The sequence below is a fragment of the Rhinoraja longicauda genome, chromosome 4 (genome assembly GCF_053455715.1).
Source record: "Rhinoraja longicauda isolate Sanriku21f chromosome 4, sRhiLon1.1, whole genome shotgun sequence".
Classification (NCBI taxonomy): Eukaryota; Metazoa; Chordata; class Chondrichthyes; order Rajiformes; family Arhynchobatidae; genus Rhinoraja; species Rhinoraja longicauda.
The window spans coordinates 56,371,157-56,393,277 of record NC_135956.1 but is presented as its reverse complement, the minus strand read 5'-3'; the positions used below and the strand labels follow the sequence as shown (position 1 = coordinate 56,393,277).

The 22,121-nt window shown below is 40.7% G+C and overlaps 1 protein-coding gene across 16 annotated transcripts in view; it reads right to left on the bottom strand.

Annotated features, from left to right (window-relative positions):
• ubr5 (ubiquitin protein ligase E3 component n-recognin 5) overlaps nt 1-22,121 on the bottom strand; it is a 139,863-nt gene that overhangs the window by 112,209 nt on the left and 5,533 nt on the right. For 15 of the 16 annotated variants that reach the window (XM_078397767.1, XM_078397768.1, XM_078397771.1 and 12 more), the window contains exons 2-6: nt 16,536-16,580; nt 10,198-10,279; nt 3,078-3,154; nt 2,152-2,271; nt 578-758 (exon numbers count right to left, since the gene is read on the bottom strand). In XM_078397767.1, coding sequence (XP_078253893.1) covers nt 578-758; nt 2,152-2,271; nt 3,078-3,154; nt 10,198-10,279; nt 16,536-16,580 — 505 coding nt within the window. The remainder of the gene's footprint in view (nt 1-577; nt 759-2,151; nt 2,272-3,077; nt 3,155-10,197; nt 10,280-16,535; nt 16,581-22,121) is intronic. The other variant, XM_078397777.1, reaches the window with a different exon arrangement.

Genomic DNA, 22,121 nt, shown 5'->3' with positions numbered 1-22,121 from the left:
TAGGCAGGGCTGCACCCGAATCGTTACCAAGACTATTTCAAATATTACGAGTAAAAAAATTGGTGAAAGCTGGGTGAAACATTTAAGGGATTGTCAACTTTAATTAAATAATATAACCTAAAATTGTACAATGCACAGCTAAATCTTCAACTACAAGAATAAAATTCATCAGCTAAAATTCCACATTTAGTTTCAAGGTTTATTAAAACAACTGCTAGGCATGCTATTAGCACCAACATAACGTTTGTTAACCACGTCACTCCAATCACCAAATTTCATTGGTAATAAACTACCAACCACCTCAATTATCTGGCAGTTAATGCTCAATATTGTACATGGAATTTAAAGGCTGCAATTTAATTCTTAAAATTAAAATTCCTTGTAATCTATCAACTTTGCTCATTGAATTTCAGGTCTTGTTCTCTCAAATCTGTAAACTGAACTGACCCTAAAGAAAATATTTGTAAATACTTCCACAGACTCAATTTGGCCCAACAGCGTGAAGTCCCCCTTTTAACCTTTCTCCATCATACAAAGTTGTTCTTTTCTGTATCAAATAAAGTTTCTATAACATTACCTGGGAGATTAATTCCTCTGGGATGACTGATGCTGGTATGACCGGTTGTGGCTGACTTCCAAGTAGTCCAGATCCTCGATCACGACCAGTACGTATCACTCTAGTCTGCCTCCGTGAATCCCTTGCCCCTGCGGATGATCTTCCCGAGGCCCCACCACTTACTCCAGAGCTCCAACGACTCCTGAATGTCAATTCATGAGATTTGTATTAGTTAAAACTAATCAAAAAGTACTTAGAAAGGGATGAAAGTAAAGAAACACAAAGATTCATAAAGAAACCTGTATACATTGAGAGATTTAAACATACAAACCACCGTCATTAAAAATGCTCCAGGAGCATTTAAAAAAATGTTTTAAATGATTTATTCCAAAATTAAATTCCATTACATTGGAATGGAAAGCAAAAAGCAAGAGGTTAAAATAATGCAATCTAGAACAGCCAACAAGTGCAAATGAATTTTAAGTATGAAATTCAAACATGCATTAAATAATGTGGAATTTGGTGCAGTGCTATCAGTTAATGGGTTTGTTATAACATTTCCATGTTTTAAAAATGCTAATTTGTACCCCATCATTAATGGGGAGGAAAGGTGTAAAGACTTTGACAGATCAGGAGATCTTTGTTTCAATAGTCTGCTTGCTATACATTTAAATTGTTTCCAGCCATGGAAAATAGATAATTTCCATGTAAAATACTCATCAAAAGAGCACATTCCTTCGGCGAGGGAAGCCTTAGTACTCTGTCTTAATGCCCCACTTGGCAAATATTTCAAAATTGCAGAAAAGTTCGTTTTCAGCATTTTCATAAACTTACTTTAATCTATTTACATAAAAATATTTGTAATTGTCTTCAGTTATGAAACTCTTCAGGTATGTAAGCAAATTTCCAAGACATTGGAGAATTGCACCATGTTTGAACCCATGATCACTTATCAGATGACATTCCAACTTCATTAAAAAATACTTCCTAGTAAGATTCTGTTTATAAATATGCGCTATTGGGACTCCCATTTTAGAATCCCAGTTTTCTGACAACTTTTGGCAGTTACAATATTCATTTTGGTCATTAATTTGACAAGTATACCCATTATTCCATTGTCACCTCAAATCCTATTTTCCCCCATCATCACACTTAATTGTGTGAATTATTAATGGATGCAGCCAATTATCTGCACATGAGCAGAATAAAGCATTAACTGCTCTGCAAATCTTTATGGTGAGTGGCAATGTTAGAAAAGCAGTCACAAGGATTCCCATTCATGCATTCAAAAGAATATGTTTCTGCAAGTACCATTTCATTGCCATAGTGTCTGCCTGAATTGTTAACACAGCATTTGGTAAAAGTTGACATGTAATATTTAACAGCAGAAAGCACATAGAGGGAAACCAAGCAGCCCACTTTAGCAGGAATGACAAATAGGATTCCTGAATGCATCATGGCATGCACTATGAATAACAGCTAAAATTTACAGCCAGCAATTTCAAAACAAGTTTTAACCACCCTAGCAATGCATATTTATTTGGCACATGGGCTGATTTGAAGGTCATGTTGACCTAAACCCTGCCAAAACTTACCCAAGGGGGTTGCCTGCCAGTCTGCCCAGAGTATCAGAACCAGACAGAAACCATGGGGAATCACTACTCCTGCCTGGCCTGGAAGTCCTTCCTGTGCCTGAACCACTGCTCAACTTTGAACTGGAAACAAAGATGGGAGATGGGTTACAACACAGGTATCCCAAGCCTCGCAGCTCAGGGACTTTACATTTTCTGTAACTGGTGAATGACCAGCCAGTGCAACACCCTTGGGCAATTTTTAGCGTTCAATATTTGTTCAGTTACTGCTAAGATTTAATAGATATACACAGTTTTGAGAATGGCTACAAATTTCCTGGGTGTCATTATGATTTTGTAAATTAAAATTCTTAAAATTGCACACATTTTTTAAAATGTTTTGTCTGTAAAACAATAATCTAGAAAAAGTATTACAATTTGGAATGTGCTTCATTTTCAAAGATTAATACAGAGCTACGCCTAATCAGTTCCAAATTTGGACGCAATAATATCAGCACTTTACAGCACTTAAGGAAAAAAGTACTTTTTATAAACAAAGGATTGCTAAATGGTTTTAGTAAATCACAACCAAACTAAACAGATCTGTGGTCAGATAGCACAAGAACTTAAAAAACTAGGCATTATTCATCATATTTTAAATCCACAAAAATAGATTAACCAGAAAGCATTTCTTCAAAACATGAAGAATAATGTATCTCATTTTCATACAAGTTGATAATCTGTTAAATGCTAAATTCAAAATACATTCAATTCACAAATTGTGTAGAAAATAAAAGCTGGACATAGTGAAGAATTTATTTCAATGCTTTTATGTACTTGAAATTGGAATGCTAGCAAAACGTCAGAACTGAATTTGTACACAAAGTCTTCAACTGCAAATTGCGTAAAAAAGAGAACAATAAAATAAATCAGCAGGCACAAATACTTACCCATCACTAGTATCTGGTTTTCCCAGTTCCAATCTATCTGGTTGAACAGCAAAGCTAATTCTACAGATACGGCCATCCTGGTATGATAAGGTTTGGTTTGTTAGGGAAGGAAAAGGAGAGAAAATATTCCAGCATGAAATAACATCAAATAATGTACCTCTAAACTTTAGAACATAAATGGCTTCTGTAGCAACTAAAAATAATTTAGTTTCTAACTACACATTAACAAAGTCCATAAGATAATTTTAAGTTAAATCAGCACAGGGACCCAGCATCAGTCAATATAGTGGCAGAGGAATAATCCAAAATTGCTGGATTTAGGTATACTCGTCTTATTGAATCCTTACACCAATCCTTTACATCAGAACGAACTCTTCCACTTTTCATTAAGATTTATGGCCTCTTTGCCATGCAAATTTTCTTTGTTCATCTCTTGATCAAGGCTCCCCCCCACCCAACCAAACCCCCATGGATTCCCTTCGATACCTTTACAGCAGGGGTATCAAACTACCGGGCCGCAGACCGCATCCAGCCCACGAAGGGGTACAATCCGGCACGCGGGATGATTTGGTGAAAAGCCAGCGCCGTTAGATTATACACAGAAAGTGAGCTACATGACCGCTTAAACTCGCAGGATTTATAAATTTTGCACAGAAGGAAAATGCAAGTCCGATCTGCAGCTGTCACCTCCCCACTCCACAGCTCCCGAGGGCGAGTAGAAGCTACGCCCACATCCGGCCATGCGGTAACACGGGCTGGAAGGGACTGCCGCTGGAGAAAGTGAGGAGTCTCAGCGTTGTTGTGGACACCAGGAAGTACCTGGGCTGTCGCCACAGAGACTGCCACCATGTACCCGAGGTAGACACAAAATTCTGGAGTAACTCAGTGGGTCAGGCAGCATCAAGTTAGGAGGAGGGGGAGTTCAACGAGATCTGGGTGTCCTAGTGCATCAGTCAATGAAAGGAAGCATGCAGGTACAGCAGGCAGTGAAGAAAGCCAATGGAATGTTGGCCTTCGTAACAAGAGGAGTTGAGTATAGGAGCAAAGAGGTCCTTCTACAGTTGTGCCGGGCCCTGGTGAGACCGCACCTGGAGTACTGTGTGCAGTTTTGGTCTCCAAATTTGAGGAAGGATATTCTTGCTATGGAGGGCGTGCAGCGTAGGTTCACTAGGTAAATTCCCGGAATGGCGGGACTGTCGTATGTTGAAAGGCTGGAGCGATTGGGCTTGTATACACTGGAATTTAGAAGGATGAGGGGGGATCTTATTGAAACATAAAAGATAATTAGGGGATTGGACACATTAGAGGCAGGAAACATGTTCCCAATGTTGGGGGAGTCCAGAACAAGGGGCCACAGTTTAAGAATAAGGAGTAGGCCATTTAGAACGGAGATGAGGAAGAACTTTTTCAGTCAGAGAGTGGTGAAGGTGTGGAATTCTCTGCCTCAGAAGGCAGTGGAGGCCAGTTCGTTGGATGCTTTCAAGAGAGAGCTGGATAGAGCTCTTAAGGATAGCGGAGTGAGGGGGTATGGGGAGAAGGCAGGAACGGGGTACTGATTGAGAGTGATTGAATGGCGGTGCTGGCTCGAAGGGCTGAATGGCCTACTCCTGCACCTATTGTCTATCTCTGGAGAGAAGGAATCGGCGATGTTCCGGGTCGAGACCCTTCTTCAGACTGAAGGGTCTCAACCTGAACCGCCACCCATTCCTTCTCTCCAGAGATGCTGCCTGACCCGCTGATTTACTCCAGAATTTTGAGTCTACATTCAATTTAGACCAGCGTCTGCAGTTTCTTTTCCTACCATGTACCTGAGACCCAGGTGAGTGTGTGGATAGAGGCTGGTGGGAAGTCACCACACTGTGAATGGGGCCGCAGTCAGCGATCCAAAATCTGAGCTGCTCTCCAAGGTGGGGGATCTGGGTTTGGGTTAAGGTTAGGTGGGATGTGAAGACGTGCTGGTAGGTATGCGGGAATGGGGAAGAGAAGGGAGAAGGTGGTGGTAAAGGGAGAGGGAGCAGATGAGGGAAGTGTTTTTAGGGATGAGGAAGGGGTGTTGGGGGGGGAGTAGATGGTAAAGAAAGGAAGTAGAGAGGGAGGGGTGAGGAAGGAAGCAGATGAGAAGGAATGGTGTTTAGGGATGAGGGAAGGGAGGGGATTTAGGGAAGAGGTAAGGATAAAGAGAGGATGAAGTAAGGGAGGGGAGTAGTTGGAAGGAAGTGGGGATGAGAGAAGGGATAATCTGAGGAAAGGGAGAGGGCAGGTGGGGAAGAAGGTGAGGGTAGAGAAGAACATGAGAGGTGAGGATGCGAGGGGAAGGAAGAAAGACATAAAGAGAAGGATGGGGAGCGGGGCCTTCATGTGAGATGATGGACAGACCATCTTTCACCATGCCAGGTAGCTGCTGTTTGGCTGTTCACCACCCAGCCAGCCCATTGTGGGCAAAACACTGTAGGAAGACTACAAGACAAGGGAACAGAATTAGGCCATTTAGCCCATCAAGTCAACTTTGCCATTCAACCATGGCTGGTCTATTTTCTCTCTCAACCACATTCTATTGTCTTCTTTCTCCCTGTAACCTAATCAAGACCCATCAATCTCTGCCTCAAAAATACCCAATGTCAGCCTCTGTCTGTAGCAATGAATTCCACAGATTCACCACCCATTCCTCCTCATCTCCATTTTGAATGTGTGACCTTTTATTCTGATGCTGTGACCTCTGGTCCTAGACTCCCCTATTACTGGAAACATTATTTCCACATCCACTCTATCTAGGGCCTAGATACCAATCATAAAAGTAATGCTTGCTAGGCAATCTTCTTCATAAGAAACGAAATTCGTAAAGTGAAACACTTTGTAATTATAGCAGTGACTGAGACGCATGAGAGCCGGTGCGTGGGTGAACAACTGTTCTGGCCCGCATGAAGTCGCATTTTGCCCATTCCGGCCCGTGACCTAAATCGAGTTTCACACCCCTGCTTTACAGCCTTCTTACAAGTACCAAGTTTACAAACTGTTTTCATTTTGCACACCTTTGCTACCAACCTGCAAATTAGGGGTTAATCACGTCAAAATACCCCTTCAAATAGACTCCGTCATGTCATTGATTCAGCAGACTTTTTGTATCCATCTCTCGTACATCAGCTCAGTTAAGATCTCAGTACAAATCAACATTTTGACTATGACAGAAGGCATTTAGTGGTTACGTCTTTGGCCTTTTAGGCATGTCTGACAGACACCCAGAGAAAACCTGTGTGGTCAAGATGATGCAAATTTCACATAGCAAATTTGGGATTGAAACTGGGTCACTGGAGCTCCAAGGCAGCAGCCCAACCAGCTGTGCCAATGTGCTGCCCTAACATTTACAGTAGAATTAACAAAAATGCACATTTATCTATAACAAAGTCCATGTTGGTAGGTTAATTCGCTGTTGTACATTACCCCAACTGTGTAGGAGAGTGAGAGAATTAATGGTAACTAGACCACGTGGACCCGTTGGGCCCAAACCGCTCCTGCAATGTTGCAGCACCCTCTCCTCCTCCTTCCTCTCCGCCCCCCCCCTTAATGTTGTGATACATAGATTTGTTCAATAGTTTAATATGACAGGCAAAAAAACATGCAAAAAGGCTGTTCAATTATGAATATACATTTACAGAGTGTACCAGTTTACTGATATCCCCCAAACATGTTTGACAATTCGTTTGAAAGGACATTCCACAAGGTAAAAGACATTGATAACTGAAGCTCCACTAATAATCTTCCATTCTGAATATTATATAGGTCCGGTCCCTATAAAATAATTTACAGTATTCTGGGCCAACAAAAATATGCAATGTTCTCCCTTTACTAAAGTTTTGATTACAAACAGCAAAAGCCCATCTTTGCAGAACAAATTTGTCAATTTGGCCCATTTAGGTACAGGTTGAACAGATTTTCCAGCACCCTCCATTCCGGAACCTTTCTGGATTATACACCCCTGGCCCACTAATGACACCCCCGTCGTGTCTCTAAAACTCGATGGTGCGCCAGAAACTTAAATAAAACACAGAAGGAATCAAATGAGTGGGAAATGGAATGATGTGAAGATAAAAGGGATGGAATTCAAATAATTTAATTGAGGAGATAATTAATCCGAACCGGTTCAACTTAATGGCGAGACCAGAGAACCAATGTGCCTATTTCAATGAAGTACAAGGAATACCAGCACAGTTGTTGACGAGTAAAGGGAGAGGGGCCACAGAAGCAGAATTAGAATATCAAATAATCAGATCGAATGGAATGGTTCTGCAAAGTTTTTACACAAATTGTATCTGGCCTTCCTGAAAAAGAATGGATCAAGACTAGCAACATATAGTGAATTGATGGAAATAAGCATATCCCCCTTTTATATTATGGACTAGAATGTCACGGTGGTATCAGCCTCTTTGAAATGCAGGTAGGGTTAGAAAGATGGTGACCGTGAGATGTGTGTTGCTTTAGGTGCCAGAAATGTCAGTTAATCTATTCAATGTGAAGGCCGGTGAAATGAAAGTTGACAACAAGGGAGATCTTCAATGTGGACAGGATTCACGAAACTGCCTTCATCAACAGGTTAATAGATGAGAGAGTAAACAGCTGCAAGTTCCTGGGTGTGCATATCTCTGAAGACCTGTCTTGGGCCCAGCACATTGATGCAATCACAATGGAAGCTCAGCAACACCTCTAATTCCTAAGATTCAGAATGTTACCAAATCCTCTATCGAACTTCTGCAGATGTGCATTAGAGGGCATGACTGGTTGCATCTCAGTCTGGTTAGGTAACTCAAGCGCCCGAGAACAAAGGAAGCTGCAGAAAGTGGTTGACATTGTCTGTCTGGAAAAGAAAGGTGGCTGCAAAAAGTGGTTAATATTGCCTGGTCCATCACAGATACTGACCGTATCACCATCTAAGGGGTCTACAGGAGATACTGCCTGAAGTAGGCAGCTAATATCATCAAAGACCCAAACTACCCTGACCATTCTGTCATCTCATTTTTACCATCAGGAAGATGGCATAGAAGCCTGAAAATGGTGACCTCCAGGTTCAAGAACAGCTTCTTCCCAGCAACCGTTGGGCTCTTGAACATTGCACAACACTAACTAGAACCCAACATCAGAAACAATGATCAATTACGGTCTTTGTTTGGTTGCATTCTTGACTCAATTGTTGAGAGGAAGGGATGAGAGCAGATGTATGAAAAAGTGGACGACGATTTGTCACCTAGCACTTTGATCTATTCCTCAATCACGCAAAAATATCTCCTCCCAATTCAAGCTTCTCTTTTCCCTTCAGTAAATCTGCATCTCATTACCCTGTAATGCTGCAATAAAGAAAACCTCAATTTTCATTTTACGTGGCATTTTATAGCCCTTTATATTCATAAGATTAACACATTAACATCATTGACATTAACATCATTGTTCCCTTTACTGGTGCTATTATCATGAAACAATTTTCCACTTTAAACATTTACCTCTCACCCTGTCATAGGCTTTGCACAATTCTCTGCATTTAAAAAATCTTCTACGCCTGTCTTTTCCCAGTTCTCATGCCCACTCTCTAAATTCTGGCTGTTCCACAGATCATTTTAAAAAAAGCATTTTAGAATTCTGCTTTAAGTAATCCATGATCGCAGTATAAAACCAATTGTTAAAGCGAAAGCACGGATAATAGGTCAGTGCAGAGGAATTCAGGGCATTGAGAGCAGTATATTAGTATGACTGAGCTATCCAAGAATTGGTTGACAATCTGCATTTAGTACGAGTAGGGGAGCACAATAATCAGTGTTGTGCTTCAACTACATCCAATCTATGTTAATGACTTAGATGAAAGGATCAAAATGTACCTTAGCCAAAATCACCGATAATACAAATAGTATATAGGAAAACTAGTTATGAAGAGGTCACAAATCTACAAATGGATACAAAATGCAAATGTTTGGTTGGCAAGCTTAAATCTGATGAATTGAGGCTTTGTTTAAATGAAATCTTAGCGTGCCGCTGTACACAAAGTGTCCTCACGCGTGAAATACCGATTAAGCAATTGTACAGAAAGTGATTAAGGCAAATTGATCATTTTTGAAGGAGGAATTAAAGAAAGGAAGTCTTGCTGTGAATGAGCAAGACAAAAATAAATCCACACCTAATGTGCTCTGGATCATTTTAATCTCCCGGTTTGTAGGGGAATATTCTTGCATTGGAGGCAATTCACAGAAGGTACAAGGACAATTCCAATCAAAAACTGAGCAGGTTGGAAGTGGAAGAATGACAGGAGACTATATATATTATTGAAATAAAAATTCTGTTGCAGCTTCATAGAGTACATGTATTTGTATATTATTGCCACATGTACCAAGATACAGTGAAAACTATTAATTCACTTTCTCATTTTACTTGCCAACTAAAAACATGGAGGATCAAAATAGCTGATGTGCCTACTCTGCTGCTGTGAAAGCCAAGAACAAATTCAGAACTATCAAGCTAATTGTGACCCGAGATACAAGCTGTGCAATATAAATGGTAAAGCAAACAGAACCAGAAACTACCACTGCAGAATTATGGCAAAAGATTTGAGTTAAAAGAAATGCCATGATACATTTTGAATGAGAGAATTTATGAGCCTACAATCAGGTTAATATTTCCGATTAGACATTGGTGAACTTTTATTTTCTGTTGTCATTACAAAGTTCAATACCAAGTACAACACGGTGGCGCAGTTGCTGCCTTACAGCGCCGGAGACCCGGGTTCGATCCCGACTACGGGTGCTGCCTGTGCAGAGTTTGTATGTTTTCCCCATGACCTGCATGGGTTTTCTCCGAGAACTTCAGTTTCCTCCCACACTCCAAAAACGTACAGGTTTGTAGGTTAATTGGATTGTTTAAAGTGTAAATTGTCCCTCGTGTGTGTAGGATGGTGTTAATGTGCGGGGATCGCTGGTCGGCGCGGACCCGGTGGGCCGAAGGGTCTGTTTCCGTGCTGTATCTCTAAACTAAACTAATAGCTTTAAGAACATGTTCTTACTTTATGATTTGTTTCAACCAATTCAGAAATATTTAAAACATACAAGTTATCACAATCATTTAATATACAATAAATATACAATACCTCCAGCAGAAATGCAGCATGGTTTGGTCCTACCACACACTGCTTAATTGTAGCCTGTTCCAAAACATTCAGAGGCGGATGACTGGAAAGAAAGTACAAAGTCACTCAACATTTAAGATAAAAGATTTTAAAATGTAATTACAACAGAAAATGCTGAAAATATTAAGATCTGGTGGCAACATTTGCTGAAAACCAGTTAATGTGCAGGTTAGTGATTTTCAAGCAGAAGTTCACATTTGCTCCTTTCCTGTCAATGACTACTTCCACCATATACTTCTCTGTCGCAAATTGGACACCCACACCAATTGACATAATCAATGTAACTTTGTATCTTGCAGCAAACGTGCACTCAAAGATAAAGCATTTGATTCTGGCTTCACCTCTAGTTCTGCATTGCTGTGCAGAATCATTCATAGTTATGGAGTGCGGAAACAGGCCATTCAGCCTGTCAGGCCCATGCTGACCGAGATATCCGTCTAAACTAATCCCATTTGCCTGCATTTGGCCCACATCACTCTAAACCTTCCCTATCCATGCACCTGTCTCATTTACTTCCCCCGACAGCTGGTTCCATATATCTACCACCGTTTGTGTGAAAAGGTTGCCCCTCAGATTCCTATAAAATCTTTCTTTCACCTTAAACCTATGCCCTCTTGTTCTTGATTTCCTTGCCCTGGGAAAAAGCCTCTGTGCATTCATCGCATCTATTCCCCCTTATGATTTTATATACCACTTTAGGTTCATCCCTCATCCTCCTGCCAAGGAATAAAGTCTTACCCTGCCCAACCTCTCCCTATAGCAGTGACCCTAGAGCCCTGGCAGCATCCTTGTAAATCTTCTCTGCACTCTATTCAGCCTAATGGCATATTTCCCACTGCAGGGTGACCAAACGCGAATACAATACATCAAGTGCAGCCTTCCCATCGTGTTGTATGACTATTACATAACGTCCCTATAGTATGCTCAATTCCCTGACTGATGAAGGCTAATGTGCCAAAAGCCTTCTTCACCATCCTAGTCAAGAGTCAAGTGTTTTATTGTCATATGTCCCAGATAGAACAAGGAAATTCTTACTTGCTGCAGCACAACAGAATATGTAAACCTGTGATGTCACTTTCTGCAAATTATATACTTGTACTCCAAGATCCTTCTGCTCTGCAACCCCCCTCAGGGAACTACGTTTCATTGGGAAGGACATGCCATGGTTTGACTTTCCAAAATGCAACACATCTGCATCAAGTTCCATTGGCCATTCCCCAGCTCACTTGCCCAGCTGATCAAGATCCTGCTGTAATCCTTGATGACCATCTTCACCGTCTACAATACCACCTATTTTCATGCAAACTTACTTATCATGTCTTGTACATTCTAATCTAAATAGTTGATTTTGATGACAAACAGCAAAGGGTCCAGCACCGATAACCTGGCACACCACCAGTCACAGGCCTCCAGCCCAAAAAACAATTTTCCTACCATAAAGCCAATTCTACATCCAGATTGCTAGCTCCCCCTTGATCCCATGTGATCTAATCTGCTGCATTAAATAAAGAATACATCTAGCACCCTTCCCTCGACGTTCTTGGTTACTACTTCAAAAAAACACAATCCATGAGACGTGACCACCCATACACAAAATCATGCTGACCATTCCTGATAAACCTGTCTTTTCAAATACATGTACATCTTATTTCTCAGAATCATTTTATACTCCTGCATTTATATGATTTATCCATGGCTAAATCAGATTAAGTCTTTGCCTTAAGTTTTTTTTGGAAACAGATATAATACAGGTGGGCAAAAATCTGTTTTCAATGAGCATCCACAATTTACCATTCAAGGTGGATCTGTTAAAATGGCAGAGTTGGCACTTCACTGGTCTCAATGAGATTTATTCAACATTTTAGGATTAGTGTCCATTATCAGGTCTACTACACAAAAAGGAAGGAATGAAAAATGCAGAAGGCAGCAGGTTCAAATGTCACTTGTGGACTTGAACAACTAAACTGATGCTTCAATCTAACATCACATCATCTAGATTTTGCTGGAGAAATCTCCAGTCAGAACAAAGCACAATTTCATTTAATAAATAGGCCTCCTAGATTCCAGTTTAAACATTAATTTTGCCTAATCTACTCACAAAGAGATTGCCCCAGATATTTCATAAACCAGTTTAGAAACTAAGGCTACCCTGCATTTGTGTAGGGCCAGGTATACCATCTTCACAAGTTTACTTGTGGTGCAATATTGTACAGATGTTTGAAACATGTATAAAACTTTCACAAAACCTTTGTCTTTGGACAATAAACATCTTTAGGAGTGTGCCATTACTTCCAGGCGCATCTTGGACTTGCACAGCAAACCCTAAAATTACACCAGGAATTGCAGCAAATCCAAATACACTGCCCTTTCTTATTTTAACTCCTCAATCCAACCACTATTTAATGGTAGAAAATTATGAATCCGTTTCCCTTGATATTATTTGCTTAGAGGTAACTGTTCTTTTCAGTGAATAGTTTTCTTAATGACCACCATGTGAGATTTTAGGCAGAAAAATATTTGAGTGGAGTCGCAATGCAGGAGGATTTGAGAGATTATTTGAACTTTTTGTATTGTTTCTATTGGGGTCAAAAAGAATGCAAAACATCTCACAAGGTTCCCACTCTAAACTCATTAAATCCACATCCACAAAGTCATCAGAAAATGAATCACAAGAGTGGGCCAGCAGCATTGGTCCAAGATAAAAATATGTGCAAACTTCTCGCTCTAATCAAGCAACTTCCAATTTAGCTACATGTCTTTGAAGCAGCCATTTGGATGCTACATAATCCAGTGGGTGTACTAAAACAAGGAGCAAAGCAAGTCTGCAAGGCAGTTGCATATTTAGACAACTGGGTGAAAACCTTTGGAAGCTTAATTTTGAAACATCCAAGCTATGGCTAGCTATTTGCATTTTGTGCAACAATGTGAATTTTTATAGAAGCTTTTCATGCAAAACTTCATCCAAAGACCCTCATATTTAGGCAGTTGTTTGGGATCAAGGATGTCTTGCTTTCACTATAATTTTGTGGGCTCTGTAATGGCTAATTAAGCCAATAAGGGAAACAGACTCTACAAATAGGGCAGGCTAGTGGGCAGATTGAGAAAGCGCACACCTTTAAGAGTTTCTTCTGTATCTCCAATGCGTGGTTCAAGGTTCTCCGTACCATTGCTAATAATCCTACTCCACTATCCCTGCTATCATGGGCCAGACGTTCCAATGAACCAGAGCGAATATTGCATTTCAAGGAAGCTTCAAGTATATCACCAAATCTTTTTTTCATGACATGTCAGGAATATATCATGACACATCGCCTGTCCATTCCTTCGACAGATGCTGCCTGATCCATTGAATTCCTCCACCACTTTATTTTTTTTGCTCGATTCCAGCATCTTAATTTCCGGGATGACTGTTTTTCCTGAAAACTTGCACTTTGTCCATCAAGGCTTGTGGGAGATCGCGGTTGCTAACCATTTTAACTTCCGCTCCCATTCCCATAAGGCCGACCTGTCTGTCCTTGGCCTCATCCATTGCCCAGAGTGATACCACACACAAACTGAAAGAACAGCACCTCGTATTCCATATTCTGCTTGGGTAGCTTATGACTCAACATCATCAACATTAAATCCTCCAATTTCAAGTAATTTCCTCTCCCCTGCTCCCACCCAGTTCCATGCACACTCAACCCGCCATCTCCGACCACCCCAGTCATACGGTTGTTTTCCACCTCCTTTGTATTCTCATTTCACACCCGCAACTCCCACATTTCCCTTTTATCCCCTTTCTTTCTCCTCCACATCCCTCTAGTGTTACATTTCACTCCTCTTTTTCTTCTCTTATCTGACAACTTTTTTTGACCTCCACCCTTTTGTCACTTAATCTACCCAAGTGCCAATCAATCCCCCCCCCCCCCCCCCCCCAAACTTGTATCCATCTATAACTTGCCAGGCTTTGTGCCACCCTTACTTGTCTTTTCCAGCTTTCTCTTCCATACTCCAATCAGTCTGAAGATTCCCCCACCGGAAACATAATTTTGGATCTACTACCCATGCAGAGTGCTTGCTGTACAGAAATCAACCTAAATCTCAAAGCAACTGAAATCCAATATGTCTTGCAATATTATCATAAGGAATAAAGTATAAATCAAAGTATTTTGTGCAATTTATCACCTTCCCGTAATCGGGCCCAGAGATAAACACAAAACATGTTTGAAATTCACCAATGCAAAGCCAACAAGTCCAACTAAAGACCAACTTAACTCAACATCAACTCTATCCTGGTCTTAGAGACAAAAGCAGGTTATGCAGCAACTGCAGATTTAGAAGCTCTGCTCAGTTCTCCGCATCAATACAACAATGGCTGTCTAATTAATATTATCCCCGCTATACCTTTATTTGGTAACAATGTTGGATTCTGTGCAGCCCAAGTTGCTAGTTTTAAAAGATAGTGTTGTTTAAATGATGAAATACTTCATTATTCACAAGATTAAAATTAGGGAACAAATGCTTCCACCAAGTGGTCCAGCTCCCCATCTGCAGATTGTTAAAAACACCCATCACGCCATGAGAATTTTACATGTATCTATGGAAGAGCATTTACTGTCACATCACATGCTTGTGAATTCTTAAAAGCGTTTTACATTTTAAATTATGGAACCAAATTGCAACTTCACAAGACAACTATTCCACAAAGAAAATATGCATTTTAACTATTTTAATAATGGTTCTTAACTGAGGCAAGAATATTGGACCAGGAGGAATTCTCTCAATGCCATTGTATGTTTTACATCTACCTAAACTAGTTTAGTGATACCATCAGCAACAATATGGTGTTTTTAGATAGTCATCTTCTTGAATTAACAACCTTGCTATTCCAGCATACAAACAATAGAGAAGTTACCAGGCAAAACCAAGTTAGAAACATTGTGCAGACCTCCCAACATTTGATTGTCCAAAATTCAGAATTTTACGTCAAAATTCATAATATGGCACGTAATGCAACCTTTCAAGAAAAAAAAGTATGCACGCCAAATGCGCATACGAGTTGTGCTATATTCATGTGCGAAAAACGACTATTATTTCCAATAGTCTGTAGTTCTTGGACGACATGTACAATGTCAGACCTATCATGAGTATATTCTGCTATTTATAGAAAGGTTATTGAACAGAAATACTTTACAACGCAAAGAAAAAATTGTTTTGTTTTGTTTTTTCTATTTTGCTTTTTCCTTACACATCCCAATTCTCTTTGAAGAAAGAGTTTCATTTAAAACTGCACATACCTAATTTCATTGAAGACATACTTGCTCCAGTGGTCTTCAACAGCAAATCACGACGGTTCATGTCGCCCCCACCCTCCCCCTAACCCCCCCCCACTCCCCTTCCTCCGCCCCCCCACCCCCACTCACCTCTCACCCAATCCCCCACTCCTCCACCCCTGCCCCTCTCCCCCCCCCCCCACATCCCCTCTCAACATCAGCAGGCCTCATGCTACGCGGCGGGGTGAAGCATGTGTTTTGCAGAAAAATCTGAGGCAAAAACAGAATGGCGGAAATGAAATAAGAAAGCGGAAAGGTTCCACCAAATTCGGACGGGTTAGGAGGTCTGCATTGTGGTGAATGCAGAAATCTTAAACTTTGGAACAATGCCGTTGGCAGAGTGGTATGGGTCTGTGGTATCCGTGACTAACTTAAGATATAGTTACCGATTAATATAATCAAATTTAATTTAAAATTTAATATCTTGATATCATATTCACTGCCAAAGACTGATTTCAAGCATTTAAGGTAAAACATTGGTTTGCTAACTTGATATAGAAAAATGTGCTTCTCTGAAATCGTCCTTATTAAGAGTTCCAAGAGATTCACCAATTAAAGGTAAATTAAACAAATAATCACAAACCCAAGTCCAGAACTACAAAAGTAAAGTACAGAACATTAAAGTGTCAGCAGATAGAAATGAACCCGGACGGAGTAGGCAACCTTTAGATTGTATTAATTGCCTATTCCCCAGTACAATAGATTACTGTGTAACAGATCAAAACATTATTCTTCCTATATTTCCAACATTTAATGAATATACTAAATTAATTCTACTCAGTTATATTTTACATTCAAAAGATAATTTTCTATCTTCTACGGAATAGGAAAAGATCCATTCAGAGAAATTTAATTCTACAAGAATCAAATGCTTACTTGGATTTGGCCAGACTAAAAACAAGCCATGAAGTAAACGATTTACCAGGCACAGCAGGAACTGAGTACAATGACAAAATTAAAATGGAAGTTAAATATTCACAATACCTGCTAAGATTGAATTTGTTGAGTTTTTCCGATACTTCTCGTAATCTGCAAAGAAACAAGTCCAGTTGAAGCAATGTAATAGTAATTTTTATTTCATTTGCGCATTAAAGGTTCTGTCATTCAGCTTTGGCTTGAATATGACCCGATATTGAACAATATAGTTACATCTGGTGAAGCACGAATCTTAGAACATTTCTACACTTCAAAATGATGTGAAATACTGCAGCTTTCTGTCGACCATAATCATGTTATTAAATCAGTGATAACGCCAAACAAATAATTTGCTTTTTTTGTGGAAATTTCAGTCTCAAATTTAAAATTATTTGAATTCTGGATAGCTTCAATGTAATATTGCTTTATTAAAACATATCTCACTGTTTGATCATCTTAGTAGTTAAGATTAAAAAAAGAAATGCATATGCTTTGCACATATTTACCCAAAGATAAACATTGTACTTTATAATTTACCTTTACAACTGCCATAAAAGGTTCTGATGCAGGTTCACAATACTGTTATGAAACAATCTGTGCCGTTGCACATTTAGATTCAACCTTTAATTTTTCCCTTATCAAATAAGGAGGTCGTTCGAACTATAACATAAATTGCCAGAACATCCTTCAAAAAAAAATTTGTAGCCGACACATAAATCACATAGCAACTCATTCAAATTCATTTAAAAACTAAATCTCAACATTTGGCGCCCACCTTCTCCCTGCTTGCAAGTTTTAACATTTTCAATCTGTTTTTTGTCCTAGCCATTTTCGGTGAAAATGCCAAATTCACAAATGCTATATTCTCCAATTATGCAGATGGAGTGGCATTCCCTCTCATCCATCCCAATCTGTCAGCAGCTTTAGACAATGATAAACGATCAACATTCTAGCTGAGAATTTGTTCCCTACCTACATGGCAATGGCCAAGAAAGCACACCAATGCCTCTGCTTCCTCAGAAGCTTGGGAAGTTTGGCATGTCACCAACAACCCTCATCAACTTCTCGCACTGTGGAAAGCCTTTTATCAGGATGCATCACTGTACGGTCACATAGTATTTTCTTTGACTGGATAGCACACAACAAAAAGCTTTTCACTGTACCTTAGTACACATGACAATAAAATATACTGAACTTGTTATTACCCATCTGAACAGACCGATTATAATCCCACCAGCATCATATTTCTTCTTGAGCAAAGCAACTTATAAAAATACTATTTTCATATCATTACCCTACTTTTCTGGCATCTATTGATTAATCCTTGCTCCAATGACCCAGTCTAAAATTTCCATAAATTGTAGCTTCGTCAGAATTTTGTAGCCCTTAATCACTGCTTGAATTAAATCCCATTCACATTGGCTGCTCTTGTTAATGGCTTTACTTGTTATCTCAAAGCTCCTCCAGCACTCATTTCTCCAGCTCTGGCATCATGCATTTTACACAATCTTGCCCCTCCCTGTAGGGTGAACCTGCTGTTTAACCATGACCTGAAATTCCTTCTCGAAATTTATTTTCTCAAGACATTGTTTGGGACCCAACCTGTGTCAATGATTGCTAATTATTCACCTATAAAATGTCTTTGAGCATTTCAATACATTAAAAATTCTAAAGTACTCCATGTGGAAAAGCTATTTTAAACCTGCAGCCAACAAACGGTCAATTGAGAAAAAGACTTTAGTATTAAATCACAAACAACAGTCACACTTCAACAAGTAGCATATATTTTGTTGTTGGGAAAAGAAACAGGTGACATTAGCAGGGAATGAGAAACTAATTGAACCATTTTATTTTCAGTCTTCCTTCAGCTTAATTTATTTGGACCAGCAATCTCCACATTGAAAGTCTAAGGGGCATAGTCAGAGACTCAGTTTACTCTCTCTGGTGTAGCACAGGTATATTTATTTGATAATAGAACAAATTAAGTACACATACTTAAACCCACAAATTGCAATGTTAACCTTTTTTTAGTCCAAATTAAAAATCAAATTTTATCAAGCATACTCTGTTGAATTAAGAGAATATGTGGATAAATTAGCTGTAATGCCTCCTAGTGTGTAATCAGTTGGGGGGGGGGGTGCAGAGGTTGATAAGAATGAGGGGAGAATTACAATTAAAATAGCATAACAGGATTAGTGTAAATGGGTGGCTGATGGCTGCTATGGATTTTAAGGACCTGTTTCTGCGCTGTCTGAAGAAGGGTCTCGACCCGAAACGTCACCCATTCCTTCTCCCCTGAGATGCTGCCTGACCTGCTGAGTTACTCCAGCATTTTGTGATACCTGTTTCTGCGCTATGTTCTTTTGAGAATCAAACTGAGTATACATCAAGTGGTTGGAGTACAAACTAGTGATAAGACATGTTCTTTTTCTTCAATATAATGATCGTAAGTAAACAGGGAACAGAAACTATGCAAATCATAAAACTTAAAAGTTAATCTTAAAATGATTCTTTTCCAAAGTAACATTAATTTCCTCACTAGAGAAAAACAAGCACAGTTGACATTGGTTTATCGCGTTGGAGTGAACTGTTTTGCGTGCTATCCCGGCAAATCATACAAGAGTTCGATCAGAGCATACACAAGTACAAGCAGTGCAAAAAGGAAACAGAGTGCGGAACATAGTGTTATAGCTACAGAGAAAGGGATACAAAAGCCACAATAAGGCAGGTTAATTATAAATTACATCCTTAATTTACAAGAGGTCATGGAAGAAACTGCTCTTGAATCTGGTGCTTTAAAATATTTGTGACTTCTGCCCCAAGGTAGAGGAGAGACGAGGGAATCACCACGGTACAAGTGGGCGTTGGTAAAGTTTCTTGCTTTCCCGAGGCAACGTCTCTTGTTTCTTGCTTTCCTGAGGCTTTCAAGAATGCCCCAGCACAATGGGGTAGGGCAAGTCTGAACGGCATTTATTTTAATGCAAGGAGTATTGGAAGCAAGGGGGATGAATTGAAGGTGTTACTGAACACATGGGAGTACGACATTGTTGCCATTACGGAAACATGGTTGAAGGAAGGGCAGGACTGGCAGCTCAATATTCCAGGATATAGAATCTTCAGGACAGAGAGCAGGGAAAAAGGGGAGGGGGTGTTGCAGTATTAATCAAAGAATCTATTTCTGCTGTAAGAAGGGATGACATATTAGCGGGTTCCTCAAATGAGGCTATTTGGGTGGAATTGAGAAATAGAAAAGGAGCATGCACCTTACTGGGTGTATACTACAGACCCCCAAACAGTCAGAGGGAAATAGAAGAACATATTTGTAGGCAAATCTCGGGGGTGTGTGAAAACAACAGGGTAGTAATAGTAGGGGATTTCAACTTCCCGAATATTGATTGGGATAGCCAAAGTGTCAAGGGCCCTGAGGATGCAGAGTTCCTAAGGGTCATCCAGGAGGGCTTTTTGAGCCAATATGTTGAAAGTCCAACAAGGGAGGGGGCGGTATTGGACTTAATCTTGGGAAATGAGGCCGGACAGGTGGCTGAAGTGTCAGTGGCAGAGCATTTTGGTGACAGTGATCACAATTCAGTGATATTTAAGGTGGTAATGGAAAAGGATAAAGAGGGACCAGAGGAAAGAGGAAAATTTCTAAATTGGGGCAAGGCCGATTTTAATCCGATAAGGCAGAAGTTGGCCCTGGTGGACTGGGATCAGCTTCTCGTGGGGAGGACCGCATCAGAACAGTGGGAGTCATTCAAAGGAATAATTGAAAAAGTACAGAGGAAGCATGTTCCCCTAAAGTTCAAGGGTGGGACAAACAAGTCCAAAGAACCTTGGATGTCGAACGATATAGTAGGATTGATTCGAGAAATAAAGGGGGGCTTTTGGAAGGCATAAAGAACTTAAGGCACAGACATCATTAGAGGAATACAGAAGGTGTAGGGCGGTTCTTAAAAAAGAAATTAGGATAGCAAAAAGGGGCCATGAGATAGCACTAGCGGGCAAAATAAAAGAAAATCCCAAAGTGTTCTATAAGTATATCAAGGGTAAGAGGATAACGAGGGAAAGAGTGGGGCCCATCAGGGACCATAGTGGAAAGCTGTGTGTGGAGCCAGAGGATGTAGGAGATGTTTTAAATGATTTTTTTGCATCTGTTTTTACGAGGGAGGAGGGCGATGCGGACTTAGAAATGGAGCAGGAGGGTTGTGATGTTCTTGAGCATATTGCTATTGACAGGGAGGCGGTGCTGGAGGCTCTGGCAGGCTTAAAAGTGGATAAGTCTCCGGGCCCTGGCGAGATGTATCCCAGGATGCTGAGAGAGGCAAGGGAGGAGATTGCGGGGGCTCTGGCACAAATTTTCAGAGCCTCTCTTGCAACAGGGGATGTACCGGAGGACTGGAGGATAGCTAATGTGGTGCCATTATTTAAAATGGGCAGTAAGGATAAACCTGGGAACTACAGGCCGGTGAGTCTGACATCGGTGGTGGGTAAGCTGGTAGAAAAGATTCTGAGGGACAGAATCAGTCTTCACTTGGAGGATTGAGGGTTAATTAAGGATAGTCAACATGGCTTTGTTAAGGGAAGGTCGTGTCTGACTAACTTGATTGAATTTTTTGAAGGGGTGACCAAGGAGGTAGATGGGGGTAGTGCAGTGGATGTGGTATACATGGATTTCAGTAAGGCTTTTGACAAGGTCCCACACAGGAGACTAGTCAAGAAGGTAAGAGCCCATGGGATCCAGGGCACCTTGGCAAAATGGATAAAAAACTGGCTTAGTGACAGAAGGCAGAGGGTGATGGTAGAAGGGTGCTTCTGTGACTGGAGGCCGGTGTCCAGTGGGGTGCCGCAGGGATCGGTGTTGGGTCCCTTACTGTTTGTAATCTACATAAATGATCTGGATGTGATCGGCAAGTTTGCAGATGACACAAAGGTAGGGGGGGTGGTGAATAGCGAGGAAGAGATCTGCAAGCTGCAGGAAGATATAGATGAGATGGTCAGATGGGCGGAGCAGTGGCAGATGGAATTTAATCCTGAAAAGTGCGAGGTGATGCACTTTGGCAGAAATAACTTGGAGAGGGAGTACACCATGAATGGAAGGACCCTAGGGAAGACAGGGGTACAGAGGGACCTTGGAGTACAGGTACACAAGTCCTTGAAGGCAGCAGGACAGGTGGACAGGGTGGTTAAAAAGGCATATGGGTTACTGGCCTTCATTAGCCGGGGCATCGAATATAAAAGTAGGGGGGTAATGATGGAATTGTACACAACACTGGTGAGGTCACAGCTGGAGTATTGTGTACAGTTCTGGTCACCACATTATAGAAAGGATGTGATAGCTTTGGAGAGGGTGCAGAGGAGATTCACCAGGATGCTGCCAGGGATGAAGGGCCTCGGCTATGAGGAGAGACTGAGCAGACTGGGGTTGTTTTCCCTGGAGCAGAGAAGGCTGAGAGGGGACATGATCGAGGTGTACAAGATCATGAGGGGCATAGATAAGGTAGATGGCGGGGAACTTCTTCCACTGGTGGAAGGTTCAACAATGAGGGGACATAGATATAGGGTAAGGGGAGGGAGGTTTCAGGGGGATGTGAGAAAGAACTTTTTCACCCAGAGGGTGGTTGGAGTCTGGAATTCACTACCTGGGGTGGTGGTGGA